General features: G+C 45.9%; 1 protein-coding gene and 1 long non-coding RNA gene across 7 annotated transcripts in view; one reads left to right on the plus strand and one right to left on the minus strand.

The window, feature by feature from the left end:
* Positions 1-7,231: 7,231 nt before the first annotated feature.
* Positions 7,232-8,489, minus strand: LOC310690901. Its single transcript, XR_014518267.1, has 3 exons — positions 8,354-8,489; positions 7,719-7,862; positions 7,232-7,352 (listed from the first exon to the last, which is right to left on the minus strand). It is a non-coding gene; the product is annotated as an uncharacterized lncRNA (long non-coding RNA).
* Positions 8,064-23,378, plus strand: part of MARCHF10 (membrane associated ring-CH-type finger 10) — a 31,120-nt gene continuing 15,805 nt past the window's right edge. The window contains exons 1-5 of one of the 6 annotated variants that reach the window (XM_083469651.1): positions 8,064-8,164; positions 10,152-10,250; positions 17,898-18,003; positions 19,286-19,441; positions 21,761-21,938. In XM_083469651.1, the coding sequence (XP_083325777.1) occupies positions 17,917-18,003; positions 19,286-19,441; positions 21,761-21,938 (421 nt within the window). In that variant the 5' untranslated portion in view covers positions 8,064-8,164; positions 10,152-10,250; positions 17,898-17,916. Of the gene's footprint in view, positions 8,528-9,997; positions 10,251-17,897; positions 18,004-19,285; positions 19,442-21,760; positions 21,939-23,378 lie in introns of those variants that run through there. The other 5 variants (XM_083469647.1, XM_083469648.1, XM_083469650.1 and 2 more) reach the window with 5 other exon arrangements.

Here is a 23,378-nt window from a genome sequence, read left to right on the forward strand (position 1 = left end):
TCACGAAATTAACAGTCGCCTGCTTCTTGGGAGAAAAGCGATGACAAAGCTAGACTGCATCTTAAAAAGCAGAGACATCACCTTAACTACAAAGGTCCGTATAGTTATAGCTATGGTTTTCCCAGTAGTGATGTACGGAAGTGAGAGCTGGACCATAAAGAAGGCTGATCGCCGAAGAATTGATGCTTTTGAATTATGGTGCTGGAAGAGACTCTTGAGAGTCCCATGGATCACTGCAAGAAGATCAAACCTCTCCATTCTGAAGGAAATCAGCCCTGAGTGCTCACTGGAAGGACAGATCCTGAAGCTGAGGCTCCACCTCATGAGAAGAGAAGACTCCCTGGAAAAGACCCTGATGTTGGGAAAGATGGAGGGCACAAGGAGAAGGGGACGGCAGAGGATGAGATGGTTGGACAGTTCTCGAAGCTACTAACATGAGTTTGACCAAGCTGTGGGAGGCAGTGGAAGACAGGAGTGCCTGGTGTGCTCTGGTCCATGGGGTCACGAAGAGTTGGACACGACTAAATGACTAAACAACAACAAGACCTAACGCAGGGGTAGCAAACCTGATATTGTTGGACTCCTAACTCCCACCATGAGTACCAGCCAGCATGGCCAGTGGTGAGGGGAAATAGGAGATGGAAGGTCACAGATTCCCCATCCATGCTCCAAAGTGGTGTCTCAGGGATCTGACGCATTACAGCAGCCTAGGCAGTGGGTTTCAGTCCCACTTGCGCCTGCACAGATGACAAAGACAACTGCAGAACCAAATGTAGGCTAAGTTTCAAATGCTTGGCCTGTCTGTGTCCTGGGACACCCAGCTAAGAGTGGGTTGCTGAACTAGCTGTGCACATTCCATTTTGGGAACCTGTATTTCCATATTAAAAGGGACACGGGTGGCGCTGTGGGTTAAACCACAGAGCCTAGGACTTGCTGATCGGAAGGTTGGCAGTTCGAATCCCCGTGACGGGGTGAGCTCCCGTTGCTTGGTCCCTGTTCCTTCCAACTTGGCAGTTCAAAAACATGTCAAAGTGCAAGTAGATAAATAGGTACCACTCCGGCGGGAAGGTAAACAGTGTTTCCATGCGCTGCTCTGGTTTGCCAGAAGTGGCTTAGTCATGCTGGCCACATGACCCGGAAGCTGTACGCCGGCTCCCTCGGCCAATAAAACGAGATGAGCGCTGCAACCTCAGAGTCATCCGCGACTGGACCTAATGGTCAGGGGTCCCTTTACCTTTTTATTTCCACATTACCTACTGTTCTATCTGAATCCTAATGACCTTCAACATTCTGCTTGTCTTCTAGAAGCAACACTTGCTTTTATTCCTTTAATTTTGCTTTTGTTTCAGGCATTTGTAAACTCGCAATCAGGCGGCTGCAAGGCGTTCTAAAACAAAACCTACACAAAAGAAGAAATAAAAAAGACTGCAATTGCTGCTCTCTCACACAGCAAGCTGAGGAACTTCTAAATTCCACAAACGTATCAAGGCACCCAAACACATATTCTTAAGGTATTTGAATATGCCATACACCCTATGACAACATTTCATACTGTCTTCGTAAAGTTATGCTGTGCTCTATATGTGAATGGCGATGGGACGCAGGCGGCACTGTGGTCTAAACCACAGAGCCTCTTGGGCTTGCCGATCAGAAGGTTGGCAGTTCGAATCCCCACAACGGGGTGAGCTCCCGTTGCTCGGTCCCTGCTCCTGTCAACCTAGCAGTTCAAAAGCACGTCAAAGTGCAAATAGATAAATAGGTACTGCTCCGGGGGGAAGGTAAACGGCGTTTCCGTGCACTGCTCTGGTTTGCCAGAAGCGGCTTAGTCATGCTGGCCACATGACCCGGAAGCTGTACGCCGGCTCCCTCAGCCAATAAAGCGAGATGCGCACCGCAACCCCAGAGTCGGTCACGACTGGACCTAATGGTCAGGGGTCCCTTTACCTTTATATGTGAATGGCAGATATTTTCCTTCTATAGATCGGAAAAACAAATCATGATTCAAATTGCTTCAAAAAGCAATGGTTCTATAGGAATTCAAATGGTGAGACTGAATAAGTGGGAACAAACACTTTGGATAGGGATGGTGCAAAAAACAGAGAGAACAGGCCAGCGCATCCCTTTTATAAATAAAATTGTTGCAAAAAACAGTGGGATGTGTCAGAGATATCCAAGAACAATGTTTTAGAACCGAAAAGCCTGCAATAATGAAATAATTAATTGATTATTATGCAGGGGCATATGTTAGACAAGATACACATAGGAGCAATGAGATCAGTACATTATTTGAAATGTTATTAACTTCTTCCCAGCCGAAACCTATTTTTCACACAAAAAAATAAGATAAAACGCCTGGCTAACAAGTCACACAGGGCTAGGGGGAAACCATGCAGATTCATGAAATCTGCACAGGTTCCACGTTCTGCTACCTGTTCCAGCAATAAACAGGGTTGCATAAACAGCCTAGAGCGACAACTACCAACTAATTCATGGGTAGGCAAACTAAGGCCCAGGGGCCGGATCTGGCCCAATTGCTGGGTGTGGGGAAAAGCCAGTGTGGTGTAGTGGTTAAGAGTGGTGGACTCGTAATCTGGTGAATCGGGTTCGATTCCTTGCTCCTCCACATGTAGCTGCTGGGTGACCTTGGGCTAGTCACACTTCTCTGAAGTCTCTCAGCCTCACTCACCTCACAGAGTGTTTGTTGTGGGGGAGGAAGGGAAAGGAGACTGTTAGCCGCTTTGAGACTCCTTCAGGTAGTGATAAAGCGGGATATCAAATTCAAACTCTTCTCCTTCTTTCTAAATCCGGCCTGTGGACGGTCTGGGAATCAGCGTGTTTTTACGAGTAAAATGTGTCCTTTTATTTAAAATGCATCTCTGGGTCATTTGTGTGGCCTGCCTGGTGTTTTTACATGAGTAGAATGTGTCCTTTTATTTATTTAAAATGCGTCTCTAGGTTATTTGTGGGGCATAGGAATTTGCTCATTTTTATTTTTATTTTTCAAAATATAGTCCGGCCCCCCACAAGATCTGAGAGACAGTGGACCGCCCCCCCCCCCCCGCTGAACAAGTTTGCTGACCCCTGAGAATTTAAACGCAAGATAGAAGGACCCTTTTCAGCCTAAGGGCTGCATGCCAGTGGCGGTCAGGGCAAGAGACAAAAGCGAGTGGAACCATGGATGTGGCTCTCACCTTTGTATTAGGCAGCATTCCAGATATACAGATGCCAGAGCGGGTTACACAAACACACACAAAAAACCAAAGTGGTGTTAGGTAAAGGGACCCCTGACCATTAGGTCCAGTCGTGGCCGACTCTTGGGTTGTGGCGCTCATCTCGCTTTATTGGCCGAGGGAGCCGGCGTACAGCTAGGTTGGCAGGAGCAGGGACTGAGCAACGGGAGCTCACCCCGTCGCGGGGATTCGAACCGCCGACCTTCTGATCGGCAAGTCCTAGGCTCTGTGGTTTAACCCACAGCACCACCCGCCTAAATGTCTATCTAATACCTTTTGGAATTAATTGCTTGGGTTGTTGATCAGTGGGCACCCTGAGGAAATAAATATTTATTTATTTATTTTGCTGTCTTCTTAGATTTTAGCACATTTGCAAATTTATTTTAAAGTGTTACTCAGCGGGGGCGGGGGGTTGGCTATGCCTAGCAGAAAAGGGGTTCTCCGGAAGTTTGCTTTCTCATCCCATCCTTCCCACCTAATAATCCCAGGTGAGATATATGAATTCGTTCTGCATTCTGTATTTCTGCACTTAAGCTGCACATCGGTCCCTGGCTGCGTAGCGATGATGACGACGGCTGACTTGCGCAAACGTGCGCGCTGCAAGCCTTCGAGCAGCAATCAAAATGCGATGCTTCCCGTCCAAGATTCTCCTCTTCACTCCCAGCTCGCTCGCTCCTCTTCCCCCCGCCCCCGCGGCGCTGTTCCCCGCCCAGCTCTCTGATTGGCTCAACGCTCTTTCCTGACGCACCGCGCGCCGCTGCTGAGGCCCAGCCCTCCGGAGTCAGCCCCGCCCCCCGGCGCATCCTGCCACAGAGATAGAAAAAATGTAGAGTAATACGAAACGGAGAGTTAAAAAAAAAAGAAGACAATATTCAGCAGGCTATCCCACCCCGCCGCGCTTGGGGGTCCATAGAAAGCAATGCAGAAACACGGGATATTGGGGAGCACCGTGAGCGCCCAGAATGAAAACAGAAGCAGGATCAAATATTTTGTTTTAGTTACTTATTTATTAAACTTATTGGTTGCTCATCTTCTCAAAGTCTCTGTGCGACTTGCAGCAAACACACACAAACACACGCACAAATAAAATACCACCAACTTTTTATTTATTTTATTTACTTCTTAAGCTTATTAGTTACTTGTCACCTGAAGGTCTTCATGCAACTTGCAGCAAATATATACACACACACACACACACACACACACACAATACTGTTAAATACTTATTTTATTTTTTCTTATTTGTCATTTGAAAGTAATTTATCAACTTATTAGTCATTTGTCAAAGCCCTTCTTTGGGGTTTGGCCACTGTTGTATGCTAGGGCTGCCATACATTACCAGGATTTCAAAGGCGGAATTGAATTCTGGGGAAAATTTCTGAAAGCTTTGTTCTGGCTCTTAGGGAAGTAAATTGAAAAACCAGGGTTTTCGGCATTCCTTCAAAAAAGCTCAATAACCTTCAGGGTGTCCTGGTTTTTACTTTTTGAAATATGGCAACCCTATATGCTGACAGGTGAGTGCAGGGTAGAGACCAAAGGTGGACAAAGTACGCAAAAGGAGCATGATGTGTCCCCCTTCAGAGGTGCTACATATCCCCTAACACCCAAAACTCTTATCCTAAACCTCCACTGCCTTGGAGGGATATCTGTCAGAGCAAACTCTAAACTAAAGAGCAAACTCTACACAAATCCAGAGTGGAGTCTCTAAGACACTTGGATGGCGCCTTGTACGTCTCCTTCTGTTATGTACCGAGTTGAATAGGATCCAAAATGCAGCAGTGTGATTGGTCATAGAACAATAGGATCCAAAATGCAGCAATCTGATTGGTCATAGAACAATAGGATTCAGAATGCAGCAGTCTGATTGGTCCTAGAACAATGCAGCAGTATGATTGGTCCGCAGGAGCCACCCAATCCAGCTCCAGATGGATGTGAATACACAACCTGATTGGCCTACAGGAGAATCCCGGAATTAGCCAATCACGTGCAGCCCATTGTGTAAATAATGTATATAAAGCAGACATTCTGGGGGAACTTCCATTCCTCCTCACCACTATGAGCTGGATAGAGAGCATGAAATCCACTCTCGACTCCGGGTATATTTCACCTTCTGTCAACTCCTTCAGCCAAGCTGGTGACAAATGTATTGCTCTGCTGTCCTTTGAACCACATTGGTGAGGCTGAGAGAGGGGTCTTGTCGCCTGGGCAGCCCAAGAAGGTCACTTTGGTGCTGCTAACACAACCGTTTGACTTCACCCCTGGAAGTGCACTCCATTGTCTCTTGAGAAAGAGGGGTGCTGTTGTAGGAAAATCCTTGGGCTCACTTTGGATTACCAAACAAAGACGCTAGCCAAGAATATAGGAGCAAAACAGCAGCCAGTAGGCTTAGTCTTTATTCAACAAGACTGTTGCAACAGCACTTCCACATGGAAGAAGCAGGAAGAAGTGCAGAACAAAGGAGGGTTCAAACTTTTACCAGTTTCCAAAATTACCAGTAACACCCATAAACCGACATCACAACTACATCATAGTTACATCACACAGGGGGGGGGGCTATGTGGCAGTAACCTGAGTGCCAGGGCTTGCCCCCTACCCTTCCCTGAGCTCCACTTTACACCCATCAAGTAAGACAATACTGTAGTAATATTTACAAGTTCCTGGTGCTCTTGGCCAAGCAATCACACTTCTTTGTCTAGGATAGGACTGCTATCTAATTTTGAATGGTCCGCTATCAACAGGTGATGACTATTCATCTAGCACCCATCTGCCAGGATGCCAGGGATTATGTCATTCCTGCAACAATGCCAACAGTGTATATATAATATATGGACACTGCATTACAAAGTTTTCTATAAATGTGACATGAAGACTGGCAACATCAAGCCTGCTGTGTGGGAATCCTTTGCAGATGACCACCACATTGCCTGGAAACAATCACAGAAGTGAACTGAGGAGACATGACAACTGGGAGGAACACCGAGAGAGAAACGCCACATTAAACCTGCATCAGCGCAACCGGATAGTTTCATCTGCTGCAGCTGCAATAAAACATATCTCTTCTGTGTTGGTTTCTGCAGCTGCAGCAGGCGCTGTAACGCTCCAATGGTTTGATTTCACCCTCCCCCCCATGGCGCACTCCCTTCCACTGTCTCTCAAGACCGACAGATGTAAACGACAATTACAAGGTATAATAGAGTGGTACCTCAGGTTACATACGCTTCAGGTTACAGACCCCGCTAACCCGGAAATATTACCTCGGGTTAAGAACTTTGCTTCAGGATGAGAACAGAAATCGTGCTTCAGCGGCACGGCAGCAGGAGGAGGCCCCATTAGCTAAAGTGGTGCTTCAGCTTAAGAACAGTTTCAGGTTAAGTACGGACCTCCAGAACGAATTAAGTACTTAACCTGAGGTACCACTGTATAATATTATGTTGACAGATTAGTAGTTTACATAATGAAGACACTGAGACACCGTGCCCCCTCCGGGAGAGAGTCAGTGGGTGGCAACACAAAGAACGGGGCCTTTTCTGCGGTGGCTCCCTGCTTGTGGGGTGTTCTCCCCAGGAATGCTCACCTGGTGCCTTGATTACATATCTTTAGCTGCTGGGCAAAAACATCCCTCTTCTCCCAAGGCCTTTGGCTAATTACACAATCTATGGCCTTTTATGATGTGAGTGGCGCTGTGGTCTAAACCACTGAGCCTTGGGCTTGCCAATCAGAAGGTCGGCGGTTTGGATCCCTGCGATGGGGTGAGCTCCCGTTATTCAGTCCCTGCTCCTGCTCACCTAGCAGTTTGAAAGCATGTCGAAGTGCAAGTAGATAAATAGGTACCACTCCGGCGGGAAGGTAAACGGCGTTTCCGTGCGCTGCTCTGGTTTGCCAGATGCGGCTTAGTCCTGCTGGCCACATGACCCGGAAGCTGTACGCCGGCTCCCTCGGCCAATAAAGTGAGATGAGCGCCGCAACCCCAGAGTCGGCCACGACTGGACCTAATGGTCAGGGGTCCCTTTACCTTTATGGTGCACAGATGAAGGGCGGTATATGAATTTACCACAGACCAACAAATAATAAACATTGTTTTCAGACAGACACACCGCTGCCCCATCACACCCAAACCAAAAACTTACCGTATTTTTTGCACCATAACACTCACTTTTTTCCTCCTTGAAAGTAAGGGGAAATGTCTGTGCGTGTTATGGAGCGAATGCCTGCGGGTAGCAGGGGGGATCTGCTGCAGTCGTGAGCAGAGGATCCATGGTTCCCCTTCCTTCCCTCCTCCGTAGTTACAAAGCATGGATCCACATGGATCCTCAGGATTTTTGCATTGGGCTACTCCAAACTCACTGTCAGATCACATGTCTGTGGCCACAGCATGAACCACAAAAATCATATATCCACTATTTCGTTTAGAATATTTTTTTCTTGTTTTCCTCCTCTAAAAACTACGTGCGTGTTATGGTCTGGTGCGTGTTATAGAGCGAAAAATACGGTATATTATTCCACTGGTTTATTACAGAGCATCCCTACACGCATCTAGAAATATCGTCCCACAGAGTTCAGCGGGGATTTCTTCCCAGGTACGTGTCATAATGGTAACAGCATTATAGCTAGGGCAGTTTTCACATGGGAGACCTGAATAAGAATAAAAATAATAATGATGTTTATTGCACGTGAACTCGGCAGTCCTATCAGACAGACTCGCCGCTCTCTTGGTTTCCTAGCTCTATGTACTGCTTTCACGTATTGACGCCGGGAGGGAGCGCGCCTGCTCGCTCGTCCGCCCGCCCGCGCGCGCCCGCGCACTCCTCCCCTCCCCCTCCCAACCGGAACCGTGGAGGTTGCTAGGGAAACGGGAGAGACGCTGCCCGCCGGCGCTTTGGGAGGGAGGAGAGCGCGAGCGCGCGTGAGGGAGGCAGCGGGGAAGGAAAGGAAAGGTGAGGGGGGAGGGGGGAGGGGAGGAAGGAGGGGCTCCCTTGGGGTGGGGCGGGGGGGGGGCTGACCGACACCCCCACATTAATTCCAAGCGCCCCTTCGTCAGCCCCTTTGCGGGGCGAACGCGGGAAATCTTCGTCCCCATTCCCGTCTATTGGAGACACTGACTCTGCCTCCCCCCCCCCGCCTACCTGAAGTGAAGGGCTCTCCCCCCCCCCCAATGCGGGGAGAAGGGGGTGGGGCACCCGGGTTTAACCCGACCTCTTCCTCCTCTGGGGAGGCGGCTGAGGGGGAAGGTCTCTTCTCCCCATGGCCATGTTGGTGGTGGCTCCCCTTTTTGCAGAGGGAAGAAGACCCAGGCACAGGTGGGCACAAGCAGGTGCACCACAGGCACACAGAGACACACTAAAACACAGACACACACAAAAGCGCGCGCGCACACACCACACACATACAGAAACAGACACAGGCGCACACACATAAAGACACAGACAGACACAGACAGGCACACAGACACAGACGCACACACACATAAAGACACAGATGGACACAGACACGCACAGACACACAGTCACAGACAGGCACACACAGACAGACACAGACGCACACACATATAAAGACACGGACACAGACACACACTCACAGACAGGCACACACACACACAGACGCACAGGCACACAGACAGACACAGGCACACACACAGAGAGAAAGACACAGGTGTGCACGCACACACACACAATACACCCTGCTGGGGAGCAGCCTCTGGTCCAAATTACACCTTTCCCCTATATTATATAAGATGTTTTTTACGCAGCTATTTTTATATATGTGAGGGAGACCCGATCCCCTTCCCAATTTGAGGGGGGCGACAGGACGGACTCGCCTTCCCATCTTCTAAGAAGCTTGGACACCCTCTTCCTCCCTACCCCAGGCTCTCCCCACAACTCTGTTCTGTAAAATATGAGCACAATCAACGGTTCTCCTCCTAATATGCCTAGGTGTCCCCACTTAGGATGTTTCATATCACAAACGGGTCCCGGAGATGTTGCAAAAGGGTAGCTTGCAACAGCTTTTTAACAAACCAGGTTTTCCTTGGGAAAGGTGAAACTTGGTTAAAGGGGAGAGGGGGTTAGGTGTTCATGAACAGTGCTGGTTCCACAATAAGCATCTCTCTAGAAGCACCCGTCAGTCTGTCCAAGAGCCTCTCCTCCCAGCCTCAGTCGTATGCAGGGTTAAAGAGAGATCTGCATCTTCTTCTTTGGCAAACTTAGTGACCCCAAATCCTCTCCACTGTACCATAAATTCTGCTACCCATGGCTGCCAGAATGTCAGAATGTTAAAATCTCATTTTCTGAGTTATTTCTATCTCATTGAAAGTAGTTTTGCAACTAATTTAGTGACAACTCTGGCTATTACCTTTCAATACAGCAACCAGGGGTGAACTATTCTGTATCTACAAACTTGTATTAATTGAGCCGGCATTGACTTACCAAATGGATAGCACCCATGATAATTAAATTCCTTGGGCTCAAGATACGCTATCCAAATGTTCTCAATTTCCAAACTTTATAAACTTGAATTTTATCTAGTTCTTGGTGTGCTTATCCTGCATGTTGTAGCCACATTTTTATGATTGCAAAATGTATGTCTTTTTCTCATGGCATTATTCATTGCCATAATCTCTAGGGCCAACTTATAGCAGTGTTTACTGAGCATCCTGCTCAGTTTAGTAACTCTGGACAGAAATATCTGTTAGGGGAGTTGTTTCCACCTGTGACATGTCATAGTTCTCGGAATATTGTTAAGTCACTGGAAGAGCCAAGGGAAACAGAATGTTTAGACTTCAGAGAACCATAGTACCTGGTTGACTTAAACGCCCTACCTGCCTTCTCTCTTATATAATCGTCTTTCATTTTTTTCCCATGCCCTTTCCTCCCCTCTCTATCTCCCTTTCCTTCTCCCTCCTCCCTTTCCTTTTGTTGTACATAGTGTGGCAAACCTGCCTCCAGAGAACCAATTCTGCACAGTAGAGCGCCGCAATGAGAGGGCAACAGCAGCTGCAGTGATCCTAAGCGTGAGTGCTTTAGAGTAAGGCAGAAGTTTTCAACCATTTTGGGTCCAAGGTTCCCTTGACCAACTAAATTCTTCCTCTGGCACCCCTGTGGGGTTCAGGAGCCCAGTTATGTCACCCCTTGCCTGCAGAGCCGGCAGCCCCTCACCCCTTTTTGAACCCTCCCTTGTAGAGTGTTCCCTCAACCTCCTCTCTTCTCCCTTCTCCTTGGGAGTCCTCTGGCAGCCGCAGCTGCTGCCCCTGGTCTCTGAGCTGCACCCCCTGCCCCAAATAAAGGTGCCTCCTCACTGTGCCCCACAGGGGCCTGGGAAGCAACCCCTGGCCAGCCCCTGAGGCACCATGCGCCTGGGAAGCTTGTAGCTAGGGCTGCTGCAACAAACAGCTGTGCAAGCCTTTGGGAGGCAGAGATGCAATGGGGTATCAGAGGAGGGAGGGAAGGAAAGAGGGACAGAGGCCAGTGTCGCCCTTGGCACCCCTGACCCTCATTCAAGGCACCGCAAGGTGCCACGGCGCACTGGTTGAAAACCACTGGATTAAGGAGCACAGAAAAGCAAACTGGAACAACTAATGAGTTGCAGAGGTTCCAGTGCCCATTAACAAACTATGACCCTTATTGTGTGGAACTGAAATAAGGTGCAGGAGACTGGATTGATGGTTTGCTTTTCCAGAGTTGCTTGAAGTGGAGGAAATATTTTTGGTTAAATGTTTTACATTTCTAAATTATCTTAGTATCACAGCATTGTGGCTCTGAGTTAGAGAAGCATGAGATCAGCAGAAGGTTGGTACACCACCGAGAAGCAGTGACTAACTGCTGCTATACTATACCCACTTTCCTGGGAACGAGCATCATTGAACTCTGGAACTTACATATGAGTAGCATATATAGGACTGCCCTGCAATTGTTCATAGGTTACCATATGGTAATCCCATGGAATACTACATGGGTAACTCAAGGAGTAAAGTCATAGGATTGTACATGGGCTATTAAGTTTTTGTTTCAGTTGTATGTGGAGAAACCTGCTTTCACATGTATTTTTGTTTACTGGGTCATGTACACAAAAGTACATTTTATAACACCTAATTGTTTGAGTTTCAGTTAATAAAGGAATATCTTAAGATCACTTTACCTAAACAGGAGTCTTGGACATGGCAGTTATTTTAGTTCTGAACTCTTTGTCAATCTGAATATTTCTTGCCAACGAGCTAATGTTTCATTTCAAAATAATGCCAGACAGGGTTTTATTTTTCATTTTTCACTGTGTTTCATTTTAAATAAGCAAAGACCTTACAAATATGTATTAATGTTAATGAAAGTAAAAGCTAGGAAATAATACCTTCAGCACATTATATTACATTAATACACCTAACAACAAAAAGTAACCAAAATCATTACTTCTATATCCCTGTATGTTTTTCTGTTATTTACTAAATAGCCACTCTTTTTACCTACAAAATAAAGAGTTAATTATATCAGACATGGATTTACCTTAGCATTCATCAGCTGTCATTTATGGAACCTGGGGGATGCTATTTGATATTTGTTCTTTGGTCTCAAAGGCCTTGTCACAGCATGGCTGTATTTTCAGCACTTCCAGTCACTTAGCCTGAGCTATGTAAATGTCAGTTCAAACTTAAGGCAGGGATTATAAAACATACAGGAAGGTCTGCTTTTTATCTTCTTAGGCAGACAAGTGCTTGAAGAAGTCTGAGCCATAATACGCCCTCTTGACTCTTGCCCTTGTTGGCTAACGAATAGTAAGTTATTGGACATTGGCTAGCCTTATTAGCATGGTAGAAAGAGCATCTTTGTCAGAGGAGATCTTTCCTCTTCTTTGACAGAGGCAAACACATTTTAGAAAACCCTACTGACCTAGTTAATGATTTGACATTTTCAAGTATGCCTGGGGATGGGCATAGTATTCAAATTGATTGTGGCTGATGAACTGAATACACTTTTAAATGAAACTAATAATGTGGATCCATTTCAGAATGGTTTCAGACCCAGTTTTGATCCTGAGACTTCTTGGTTGCCAATCCATGCTAGAGAGAAGAGGGTAGATTTTGCAAGGCGCCTTAAAAAATAATAATGCAGGTGCCTGGTGAACAAAACTTGGGAGCGCCACAATCTGGGGCTACCACATAAAAAGCCCTGTTAGGGACAAGTATCAGGGAGCTGGGACTGCAGAAAAGTTGGCTGAACTTTACATTCTGGTAAGGCTTCCCTCTTCAGTTGCTGGTGAATATGGATTGCATGTCAAATAAGTATCTGAACTAGAACAACTGCCCTCTGTGGCCACGATCCAGATATTGCTTTAAGAACACAGTTAATTTATGGTCGTTCTGGCTTTTCCACAGATTTACCACTATGCCATCAGTTTAGATTTGAAAATTTTGGTAAAAATTGCTCAACATGATCCCTATATGCTTGGTAGGTGAAGGTAGAGGGACCCCTGACCATTAGGTCCAGTCGTGACCGACACTGGGGTTGCGGTGCTCATCTCGCTTTATTGGCCAAGGGAGCCGGCGTACAGCTTCCGGGTCATGTGGCCAGCATGACTAAGCCGCTTCTGGCGAACCAGAGCTGCGCACGGAAACGCCGTTTACCTTCCCACCGGAGCAGTACCTATTTATCTACTTGCGGTTTGACGTGCTTTCGAACTGCTAGGTTGGCAGGAGCAGGGACCGAGCAACGGGAGCTCACCCCGTCGCGGGGATTCGAACCGCCGACTTTCTGATTGGCAAGTCCTAGGCTCTATGGTTTAACCCACAGCGCCACGCATTTGGTGGCAAGATAAATTGCCATCCAGGCAGCCTGGGCAACTCATTCGCCACTTTTAACCCCAATGCGTCCAGGAACCCAACAAAACGATAATTTGATAATCTAGGGAGTGAAGAGTGTCCAGCTTGGAAAAGCTGACAGGAAGCAGTAGAAATGAGCTGAAGCTGAACAAGTCTAAAACTAGCAATGAACCACAGGAATCCCTGCAAACACCACAGATTACCCAAAGCCAGGAATTCAAGGCTTGTGAGATTGTGAAAAAGTTCCTAAGTAAACAGATGATTCAGTTGAGAGCATTCTTGCTCTAGCTTGGTGCCAGTGTCTGGATGTTGTTCTCATGCGGTATTATTGAGACTTAAAGGCATCGCTAAAAATTGCAGCATAACAGTTGTGTAGTGAACAATGTTGGTGGTGTTATAGTTGCCGATACCATTCGAGGGATATCACAGCCATGATCATCGGCAATTAAGTGGCACGTGGGACGAAATGACTTTTTGTGTTCACTCTCTTATAAATGGTATGTTAGCCTGACTTAGAAACAGGCCTTCTCTGTAAGCAGTGACACAGATGCAACGGATACAGCCCTTGTCTTTGGAATACAGTGGTGCCTCGCAAGACGAAAATAATTCGTTCCGCGAGTCTTTTCGTCTTGCGATGTTTTTCGTCTTGCGACGCACGGTCCGTCGCAACTGCGCCTCTTCAAGCGGCTTTTAAAAAAAGCGCAAGACGTTTTCGTCTTGCGAAGCAAGCCCATAGGGAAAAAATTCGTCCAGCGAAGCAACGCAAAAACGGAAAACCCTTTCGTCTAGCGAGTTTTTCGTCTTGCGAGGCATTCGTCTTGCGGGGCACCACTGTACCCTCTTCCCACTTCTACACAGGAATCTTCCAGAGTCGGATGCTAAAGACTGCTAAGAACACATATTGTGCATGTCCTTAACATTGCTTATGGTTTGATGCCGATTTTATTTAGCTAGATTGTGTATTTTAATCTTTATTTTATTTTTATATGTCTTTAACATTTTAGTGTTGGAATTTTATTGGGTGAACTGCTTCAGGGTTCCTCGAATGGGAGGCAGTCTACATTGTTTTAATAAATAAAAAATCAGAACTGCTTTCTCTCTGCCCTCATTGCATTTGCTGTGAGGATAAATTACAAGATGTATAAATTATTTGGCAGAATTGAATAGAAGTAGTTTTATATTTACTGTGTTACTCTTAATACTTCTACGCTCTGACATAGATAGATACATTAAATCAGTGCTTTTTTCTGGGTGGTATGCACACCCCTAAACATTTTGTGAATCTAAGTTTGGCCCTATTGAGGGGCAGTATTTCAATATGAGTAGGAAAATGGGAGTACCCCTAAACATTTTTATAGGGGGGGGGAGCACTGCATTAAATAGTATAATTTATGCATCTACCCATGTCACAGGATAGATAATAATTTATTTTTCTTCATATTAAAAACAAACAAACTCTAATTGTAAGAAATAAGGTTTGTTCTGCTTGGAGCCAAACAGCAGCATCCTTTTCGACCTTACCTGTTTTCAAAAAGATGCCCTAGACTGGGAATATGGAGTCAGTCAGATTACCTGCCTTCTGTTGTCTGGGATATCACTCTGGGTGATCTTTGATAAGTATTTGCTAAATGTATTTTATCTTGCAAAATTGATTTATTATTATTATTATTATTATTATTATTATTATTATTATTATTATTTATCATCACCATCATCATTATTAATTTAATTTATTACCAGCTGTTCACCCTAAGGTCGCAATGCAAATTACAATAATTTAAAATGCCACATTAAAAACACTTTATCTTGATCACTGGTGGACATCTAGAGTTTGTTGTTGTTTAGTCGTTTAGTCGTGTCTGACTCTTTGTGACCCCATGGACCAGAGCACACCAGGCACTCCTGTCTTCCACTGCCTCCCACAGTTTGGTCAAACTCATGCTGTCATGCTGGTAGCTTCAAGAACACTGTCCAACCATCTCGTCCTCTGTCATCCCCTTCTCCTTGTGCCCTCCATCTTTCCCAACATCAGGGTCTTTTCCAGGGAGTCTTCTCTTCTCATGAGGTGGCCAAAGTCTTGGAGCCTCAGCTTCAGGATCTGTCCTTCCAGTGAGCACTCAGGGCTGATTTCTTTCAGAATGGATAGGTTTGATCTTCTTGCAGTCCATGGGACTCTCAAGAGTCTCCTCCAGCACAATAATTCAAAAGCATCAATTCTTCGGCGATCAGCCTTCTTTATGGTCCAGCTCTCACTTCCATACATCACTACTGGGAAAACCATAGCTTTTACTATACAGACCTTTGTTGGCAAGGTGATGTCCGTGCTTTTTGAGATGCTGTCTAGGTTTGTCATTGCTTTTCTCCCAAGCAGCAAGCCTCATTTCATGTTGGCATCAAAGAAGGGGAAGGGGAGTGGCAGAGACAAAGGGGGTGGAGGGGTAGCAGAAACAGACAGCAAAGGGCTATCTCGCTTACTTTTGGCTCCAGCCCTACCCACCACCAGCCTGAATGCTAGGGATAGATTCTCCCCATGGGAATGTGGCCCTCAAGAGAAAAAAGGTTCCCCTCCTCTAATCTTGATAGTTCACCCCGTTCCTTAAAGTGTTAGCCCAGACAGCCATTAGACTTGCAATCTTATTTAGGAAATTAAGTTTGGCCCTTTGCTAACCTGACATCAACATATTAAAGAAGGTTTAGATCTAGAGTTAATTGATTTTACTGCCCATTGGGAACCAGCTAAATAGTGGCTCAGGAAATCACAGGTGTTTTTTTAAGGTCACCATATATATATATATATATATATATATATATATATATATATATATATGCTTTCGTAGATTTTCACGGGTATAGGAATGCAGGTTTTGGTGTCTTCGGGTGTCTTCCCGTGTAAGAGTTGGGGTGTCTAGGCGACGTTTCGACGAGGTCTCACTCGTCATCTTCAGGCTGGTGCTTTCGGCTTCTTGTTACTGGAACAGAGCAGGATCTCAGTGTTTGAGTTCCTATAAATACTGTTGAGGGGGTGTGGTGTGTAGCCTCCAACGTTCTGGGCAGAGAGGAAGTTCCCAGGTTAGTGTGCCTTTTATTCTTTTGTTCCTTAATTACTTGAGGGATATCTTGAGTGATTTCTTGAGTGATATTCTGAGTACCACTTAGGTGGGTCATTAAGTGTGGATTAGTTGCTAAAGCTTTCGTGTCTTGACCTCTTGAGCTTGTGAAGAGTTTTTCTGAGAAGATGGCTGTACTGCACTTAGTTGTGCTCTGGCTTGGCTTCGTGTATAGGGGCGAGCTGTGGTTTTGTGCCCTGTGCCCGCCAGATCTGTGTCGGGATTGCAGGGGGGTGCAGCATCTGGAGGTGCCACTATGGTTTGGCTACTGGATGGTGTCTGTAATTTATCTGTGGAGAGGGTCTGGGTTTGGGTCTGGTGTGGTTGATTGGTGATGGCGTTCTGTGTGCCTCTGGTTCTGGTGTCGGTTTTTGTGGGGAGGGCTAATTTCCAGATGTCTGGCAGGCGGGACGTGTCGTCACGCTTGTTCATGTTGTGAGGGTGTTTCTCTATCTCGATGGCTTCCATGATTATTCTCTTGTGGTGATGTTCCATGTTAAAGAGCAATTTGGAATCTGCAAAATTAATTTCGTGTCCTGTTTCTTTCATGTGTTGGAAAAGAGAGGAAGTTTTTTCTTCTTTTTTGACGGCATTCTTGTGTTCTGCGATACGTGCATTTATTCGTCTGTTTGTTTGTCCAATGTACGTGGCTGGGCAGACTTTGCAGGGTATTTCATAGACCCCTTGGTTTTCCAACTGGATTTTATCTTTGGGGTTTCTGAGGATATTGGCTATTTTTTGGTTGGTGCAAAAGGCTGTTTTGATATTGTGTTTATGGAGGATTTTGCTAATTTTATCTGTAGTGCCCTTGATATAAGGAAGGAGGGCCATGCCATTGTTTTCTTCTGTGTCTTGGTTTTTGGGGGGTGTTTCTTTTCTCTTCACAAGCTCAAGAGGTCAAGACACGAAAGCTTTAGCAACTAATCCACACTTAATGACCCACCTAAGTGGTACTCAGAATATCACTCAAGAAATCACTCAAGATATCCCTCAAGTAATTAAGGAACAAAAGAATAAAAGGCACACTAACCTGGGAACTTCCTCTCTGCCCAGAACGTTGGAGGCTACACACCACACCCCCTCAACAGTATTTATAGGAACTCAAACACTGAGATCCTGCTCTGTTCCAGTAACAAGAAGCCGAAAGCACCAGCCTGAAGATGACGAGTGAGACCTCGTCAAAACGTCGCCTAGACACCCCAACTCTTACACGGGAAGACACCCGAAGACACCAAAACCTGCATATATATATATATATATATATATGCCGTAGGTTGTGTCTACTGAGTCTTTTGGCCTCAAGTTGCAACTTGTGGATTTACAGGCCAGAGCTGATTCCTGGAACTGACTTGAATCCTGTAATTATGCACCTTGTAACTTCTTTCAAAAACAAGATTACTATTTTCAGATAAGGCAGTAATGTGCTTGTGCTTTCCCTGCTTTGTGCTTTAGTGTGTGTATGCATCTGTGAAAGACTGCAACCTCGTATTTTTCTTTTAAACGGGTTTTGATTTGCGCTCCATCTCTAAGCCTTAAAATACCACTAAGCACCCTAGCAATATTGCTAAATTTTAGGTTGGGCTTCCTTTCTGGTTTAAATAGGAATCTGGTGGCTAGCTTCCAAAAGTTTAAAGGATAATATCAGCTTCCTGGTTTGGGAGCTGCTTTTGCATCCCATCGTAATCAGACGTTGACTATGAAGGGGAGAGAATTCCCTAAGATCAACACCTGATTTGTGACAGTCTGTTTTATCTGTAGGTTTTCCTGAAGTACTGCCATGTACGAAGCAAAAGAAAGACAGAAGTTTATCAGTGATGCTCAGTACCTGAGAGAGATGCAGCACAAGATGGATTCAGAGTATCAGGTAGGGCCGTTTATCCACTGTGTTGCCATTTTCATGAAGAACGTAAACACAAAGCTACGAGGGATGAGGCTAACTTCATCAGGTGCACCATCATTTTTAAGTCCAGGGCCGGATTTAGGTTTGATGAGGCCCTTAGCTCCTGAAAGTAATGGGGCCCTTTATATGTCCAGCTATCCTTTGGTTTTGGAACAGACTTCGGAACAGATTACGTTTGAGAACCAAGGTACCACTGTATATAAAGGTAAAGGTAAAGGGACCCCTGACTATTTGGTGCAGTCGTTGCCGACTCTGGGGTTGCGGCGCTCATCTCGCTTTATTGGCTGAGGGAGCCGGCGTACAGCTTCCGGGTCATGTGGCCAGCATGACGAAGCCACTTCTGGCGAACCAGAGCAGCGCACGGAATCACAGTTTACCTTCCCGCCGGAGTGGTACCTATTTATCTACTTGCACTTTGACGTGCTTTCGAACTGCTAGGTTGTGCAGGAGCAGGGACCGAGCAATGGGAGCTCACCCCGTCACGGGGATTCGAACCACTGACCTTCTGATCAGCAAGTCCTAGGCTCTGTGGTTTAACCCACTGTGCCACCCACGTCTCATACCACTGTATATAAAAAGGTAAAGGTACCCCTGCCCGTACGGGCCAGTCGTGTCCGACTCTAGGGTTGCGCGCTCATCTCGCTCAAGAGGCCGGGAGCCGGTGCCGTCCGAAGACATTTCTGGGTCACGTGGCCAGCTTGACGAAGCTGCAACTGGCGAGCCAGCACCAGCGCCGCACACGGAAACGCCGTTTACCTTCCCGCTATAAAGCGGTACCTATTTATCTACTTGCACTTAGGGGTGCTTTCGAACTGCTAGGTGGGCAGGAGCTGGGACCGAAAGACGGGAGCTCACCCCGCTGCGGGGATTCAAACCGCCGACCTTGCGATCAGCAAGTCCTAGGCACTGAGGTTTTACCCACAGCGCCACCCGCGTCCCCACTGTATATAGAAAAGAGCAAATTAGTGATATTTTAGGGAGCAGGCTAGCAGGCGGGGCCCATTACTTACATCATAGGAGCTTACACAACACAATACACTGTTGCTGTATGTAGGTTTTATTTTATTTATTTTTTATCTCATATTTTGTAAATGTACATCCAGGTTTTTTTCCCCTTTAATTTTTTTTGGGGCCCCCAAGAGAGTGGGGCCCTAAGCTATAGCTTGTTTAGCTTATATGCAAATCCGGCACTGTTTAAGTCCCTCACGTAAACCTCTTTTCAAACAAAGTTGTTCTTGTTTCTTAGGCTTGCCTGAGAAAACAAGAACAGACTAAAGAGCAGTCTGAGAAGAAACGAGAGCAACACGCCAGACAAGAACTGAGACAGACAAATATATCGTCCATCTCTGCTGTGCGTACTTATGAAAGGCCATGGATTTCCAGAGTCCCCACTAATAGACAGGTAGCTATTTGTTAATTTCAGAGATAAAAATCAAGTGCAAGAGAAGAGTAATCTGATAATGCCCCCTAGCCACTCCAGCATTCAGGACTGCCTCAACCCATCTGGTTGTTAAACAAAGAACATATCAGGAAAAGGAGCTCAATAGGAAAAAAAAAAGGCTGCTAGGAATTTGTTATCTAATTTTTCCCCATGTAAGTATCTGTGACAAATATGATGCACTGTATAACATTTATATTTATCCTGGGGACTGGGTGATTATTCATATGCTTTCATCAAGCGTTTACTTTCTGGAGAAATACTCTAGTATATACTTAATTAGCTTTTCTTTGCCTTCTGAACCAATATACCAGCATGCAAATGTACATATCTATCTACTGTTTTATCTGCTCTTTGCAAAGCCTTTATTATTTCCTTAACATCTGCATTCATTATATTTCAATGCATTCATTGTACGGTTTTGAAAATGAAATAGGCTAATTTCACACATTTGACTAATTTAATACAGGACCCCTCCGCTGACAGCAGAGTAAAAGTTAATCTATTCACACCGTGAAACCTTAAACAAGCCTATCTCGGCTTGAATGTGAGGAAAGATCTGATCGGATTCAATTGAACACTGGTGAGGGTTCATCACCGAGCCCACCTAGTGGCAGTGAAGGCAGCAAAGAAGGCATACTTTGCTGCTTCATTGCATCCGCACTATGCCATCCTGTAGAGCTTTTCCGGGTACAGTGGTACCTCAGGTTACAAATGCTTTGGGTTACACGTTTTCCGGTTGTGGACCGCGGGAAACCCGGAAGTACCAGAAAGGGTTACTTTCAGATTTCGCCGCTCGTGCGTGCACAGAAGCTCTAAATCACGCTTCGCGCGTGCGCAGAAGCACCAAATCGCATCACGTGCGTGCGCAGATGCAGTGCTGCAGGTTATGAACGCTGCGGGTTGTGGACGTGCCTCTGTCATGGATTACGTCCGCAACCCGAGGTTCCACTGTAGTGTGAAGCCCCTTACAGTCTGGCCCAAAGGAGGTGGTGGAACCAATGGTAGCTCGCTGTGACTTGTTTGCAAACCATTTTGAGGACAAAATCACTTGCATCCACTGGGATCTTGACTCCGCTGTTATAGCAGATGACTCTCAAAGAGTGTCCAGAGCACTGTCTAGTCCTGTTGTGTTGGGTGAGTTTCAGTTAGTAATGCTGGAAGATATGGACAAGGTGCTTGGATTGGTCAGGGTGACTACTTGCGCTCTGAACCCTTGCCCATCTTGGCTGGTAAAAACTAGCAGGGAGGGGACAGCTGACTGGACCAGGGCGGTGATTGATCCCTCCTTGCCAGAGGGTGTGGTCCAACAACTCCTCAGGAAACCATCCCTGGACTCAGGCAATCTAAGTAACTACTGGCGAGTTGCTTCTCTCCCTTTTGGGGCAAGGTTCTTGAGCAGGTGGTTGTGGACTAGATCCAGGTGCTCTTGGAGGAAACTGATACTTTATATCCATTTCAATCAATCCAGTTAAGACTGAGACATTGTTAGTGGCTGGTTCCCTGGGCTAGATCGATTTGAGGTTGCCTCCTCTTGATAGGGTTACACTCCCTCTGAAGGAGCGGGTATGTAGCTTGCAAGTACTCCTGGATTCTTTGCTGTTGCTTGAGGCTTAGGTGGCCTTGAGGCTTAGGTGGTGGATCTTCTGCGCCTCCATCTGGACAGGGATAGCCTAATTACTGTTGCCTATACTCTAGGTAACCTCCAGGTTAGATTACTGCAAAGCTTTGTGTGTAGGTCTGCCTCTGAAAATGGTTCAGAAACTTCAGCTGGAGCAGAATTTGGCAGCCAGGTTGCTCACCAGGGCAAGATGGTTTGAACATATTACACCGATCCTGGACCGACTGCATTGGCTGCCAATTAGCTACCAGGCCCAATTCAGAGTGCTGGTTTTGACCTATAAAGCCTTAAACAGATAACCTCAGATGAACAAAAGTATAGATTTTTAAATAATAATAATAATGTTATCCATTGGCATTTGCACTTTCTTAATGATCTGGTACAGTTCTCAGCTCTAAAGGATAGCAAAATACACATTTAAAAGTGTGTTTTGAGATAAAATTTATTTAGTGCAGATGATATGGATCTGGTCAGATCTTACTGGAATTCACAAAAAATAAATTCTTCAGGCATCTCTAGTACAGAGTACTACTCACTACTAAGTAGCCACAATAAGCTCCTAGACATTGAAGGCTAAATAAGAGGCTTCTTCTACTGGGATGTAGCTTTTGCATTGGTAAAGAAGATTCTGTTAATAAATTAACTAATTTTCGCCTTGGCAGACCTCCTCCGAAGAATCTTCTGGATGTGAACTGAAATCTGCTATTAAGCCTCTTGGGAACAAAGGAGAAGCTAAATTTCCTGCCATTGACAAAACATCTGTTAAGCAGAAGCAGAAATCAAGCACATGCGCCAAAAAAACAGAAAAAAGTGGACCTGGCCCCAAAAAAGATTTTTCAGGTGCGTATGGAGAAAGTTCTCAGCTATTCGTTGAAAGAAACGGATGTGTGGAGCTGGAGCCAGTGATGATGTTCACAAGCTCAAGGGGTCCTAGAGAGGACATAAAATATTTGAAGGCTTCTAGGTGAGCAGGCAGGGGACGTGGGTGGTGCTGTGGGTTAAACCACAGAGCCTAGGACTTGCCGATCAGAAGGTCGGCGGTTCGAATCCCCGCGGTGGGGTGAGCTTCCATTACTCGGTCCCTGCTCCTGCCAACCTAGCAGTTTGAAAGCACGTCAAAGTGCAAGTAGATAAGTAGGTAAACTACTCTGGCGGGAAGGTAAACGGCGTTTCCGTGCACTGCTCTGGTTCGCCAGAAGCGGCTTAGTCATGCTGGCCACATGACCCAAAAGCTGTATGCCGGCTCCCTCGGCCAATAAAGTGAGATGGGCACCGCAACCCCAGAGTTGGCCATGACTGGACCTAATGGTCAGGGGTCCCTTTACCTTTACCTTTACCTTTACCTTTACCTTTACCTAGGTGAGCAGGCAAGGATTGGAGTCAAAAGAGTCAAATCCAATAAGGCAGCCAAACCCAGCTCAGTACAGATGTTACAGAGGTGCTCTTGCTGACAGATGCATCTGACCTGGAAGATTTTGTTCAACCTGCTGTAGGCAGGGTTAAGCTCCCTCTGAAGGAGGAGGTTTGCAGTCTGGAGATGCTATTAGATCTGTCTTTGGATTCATTGGCGGAACCTTAAATGCAAAGCCCCTTTCACCATCTGAGGCTATTGCGCCAGTGGCAACCTCTCCTGCACAGAGATAACTGGGGCACAGCTAACCATCCCCTGGGGACGCTTGATAAGGACTGCTGGAGTACATTACACAGGGCGTTGCTTCTGACAAATGTTCAGAAACAACCAATGCTTCAAAACACAGTGATTGGATTGCTAACTGGGAACCAGGAGTGGTAAATTTATGTATGCCACCTCCCAGTGGATTTCCAAGCGCAAATCAAAGTTTGGTTTCAACTTCTGCCCCAAAACAGTTTGAGTCCCCTTTAGGATGGCCTTCTGCCACATGAACTTGCCTAAGTATTATGCTCATCTTCAGGGATTCTTCTCTGCTCCCCCATCATCACTACCAGAAGTTAGGTAGGTGATCGCTAGAGATGGGACCTTTTAATTGCAGTGTCCAATTTTTAGAACTCCCTCACAAGGGAGGATTGCCTGGTGTCAAGCCTTATTTATTTTTTAGTGTCTTTAAACCCACCCAGGTCTTTTAGATTGATCAGTTTGTTTGTTTTAAGGCTGGAATAGTATTGATTTTTACTGCTGTGCTGTTTGACATGAGTGTTTCATTTCATTGTGTATTTGTGATTAGGGATGGGATGGTAATTTGAAGCAGTGGAACTTGACTGTGTTACAGAGAGTGAACACAATTGAGGTGACAAAATAAAAAA

This window comes from Podarcis liolepis, assembly GCF_965112155.1.
Source record: "Podarcis liolepis genome assembly, chromosome: 13".
In the NCBI taxonomy this organism is placed as follows: domain Eukaryota; kingdom Metazoa; phylum Chordata; class Lepidosauria; order Squamata; family Lacertidae; genus Podarcis; species Podarcis liolepis.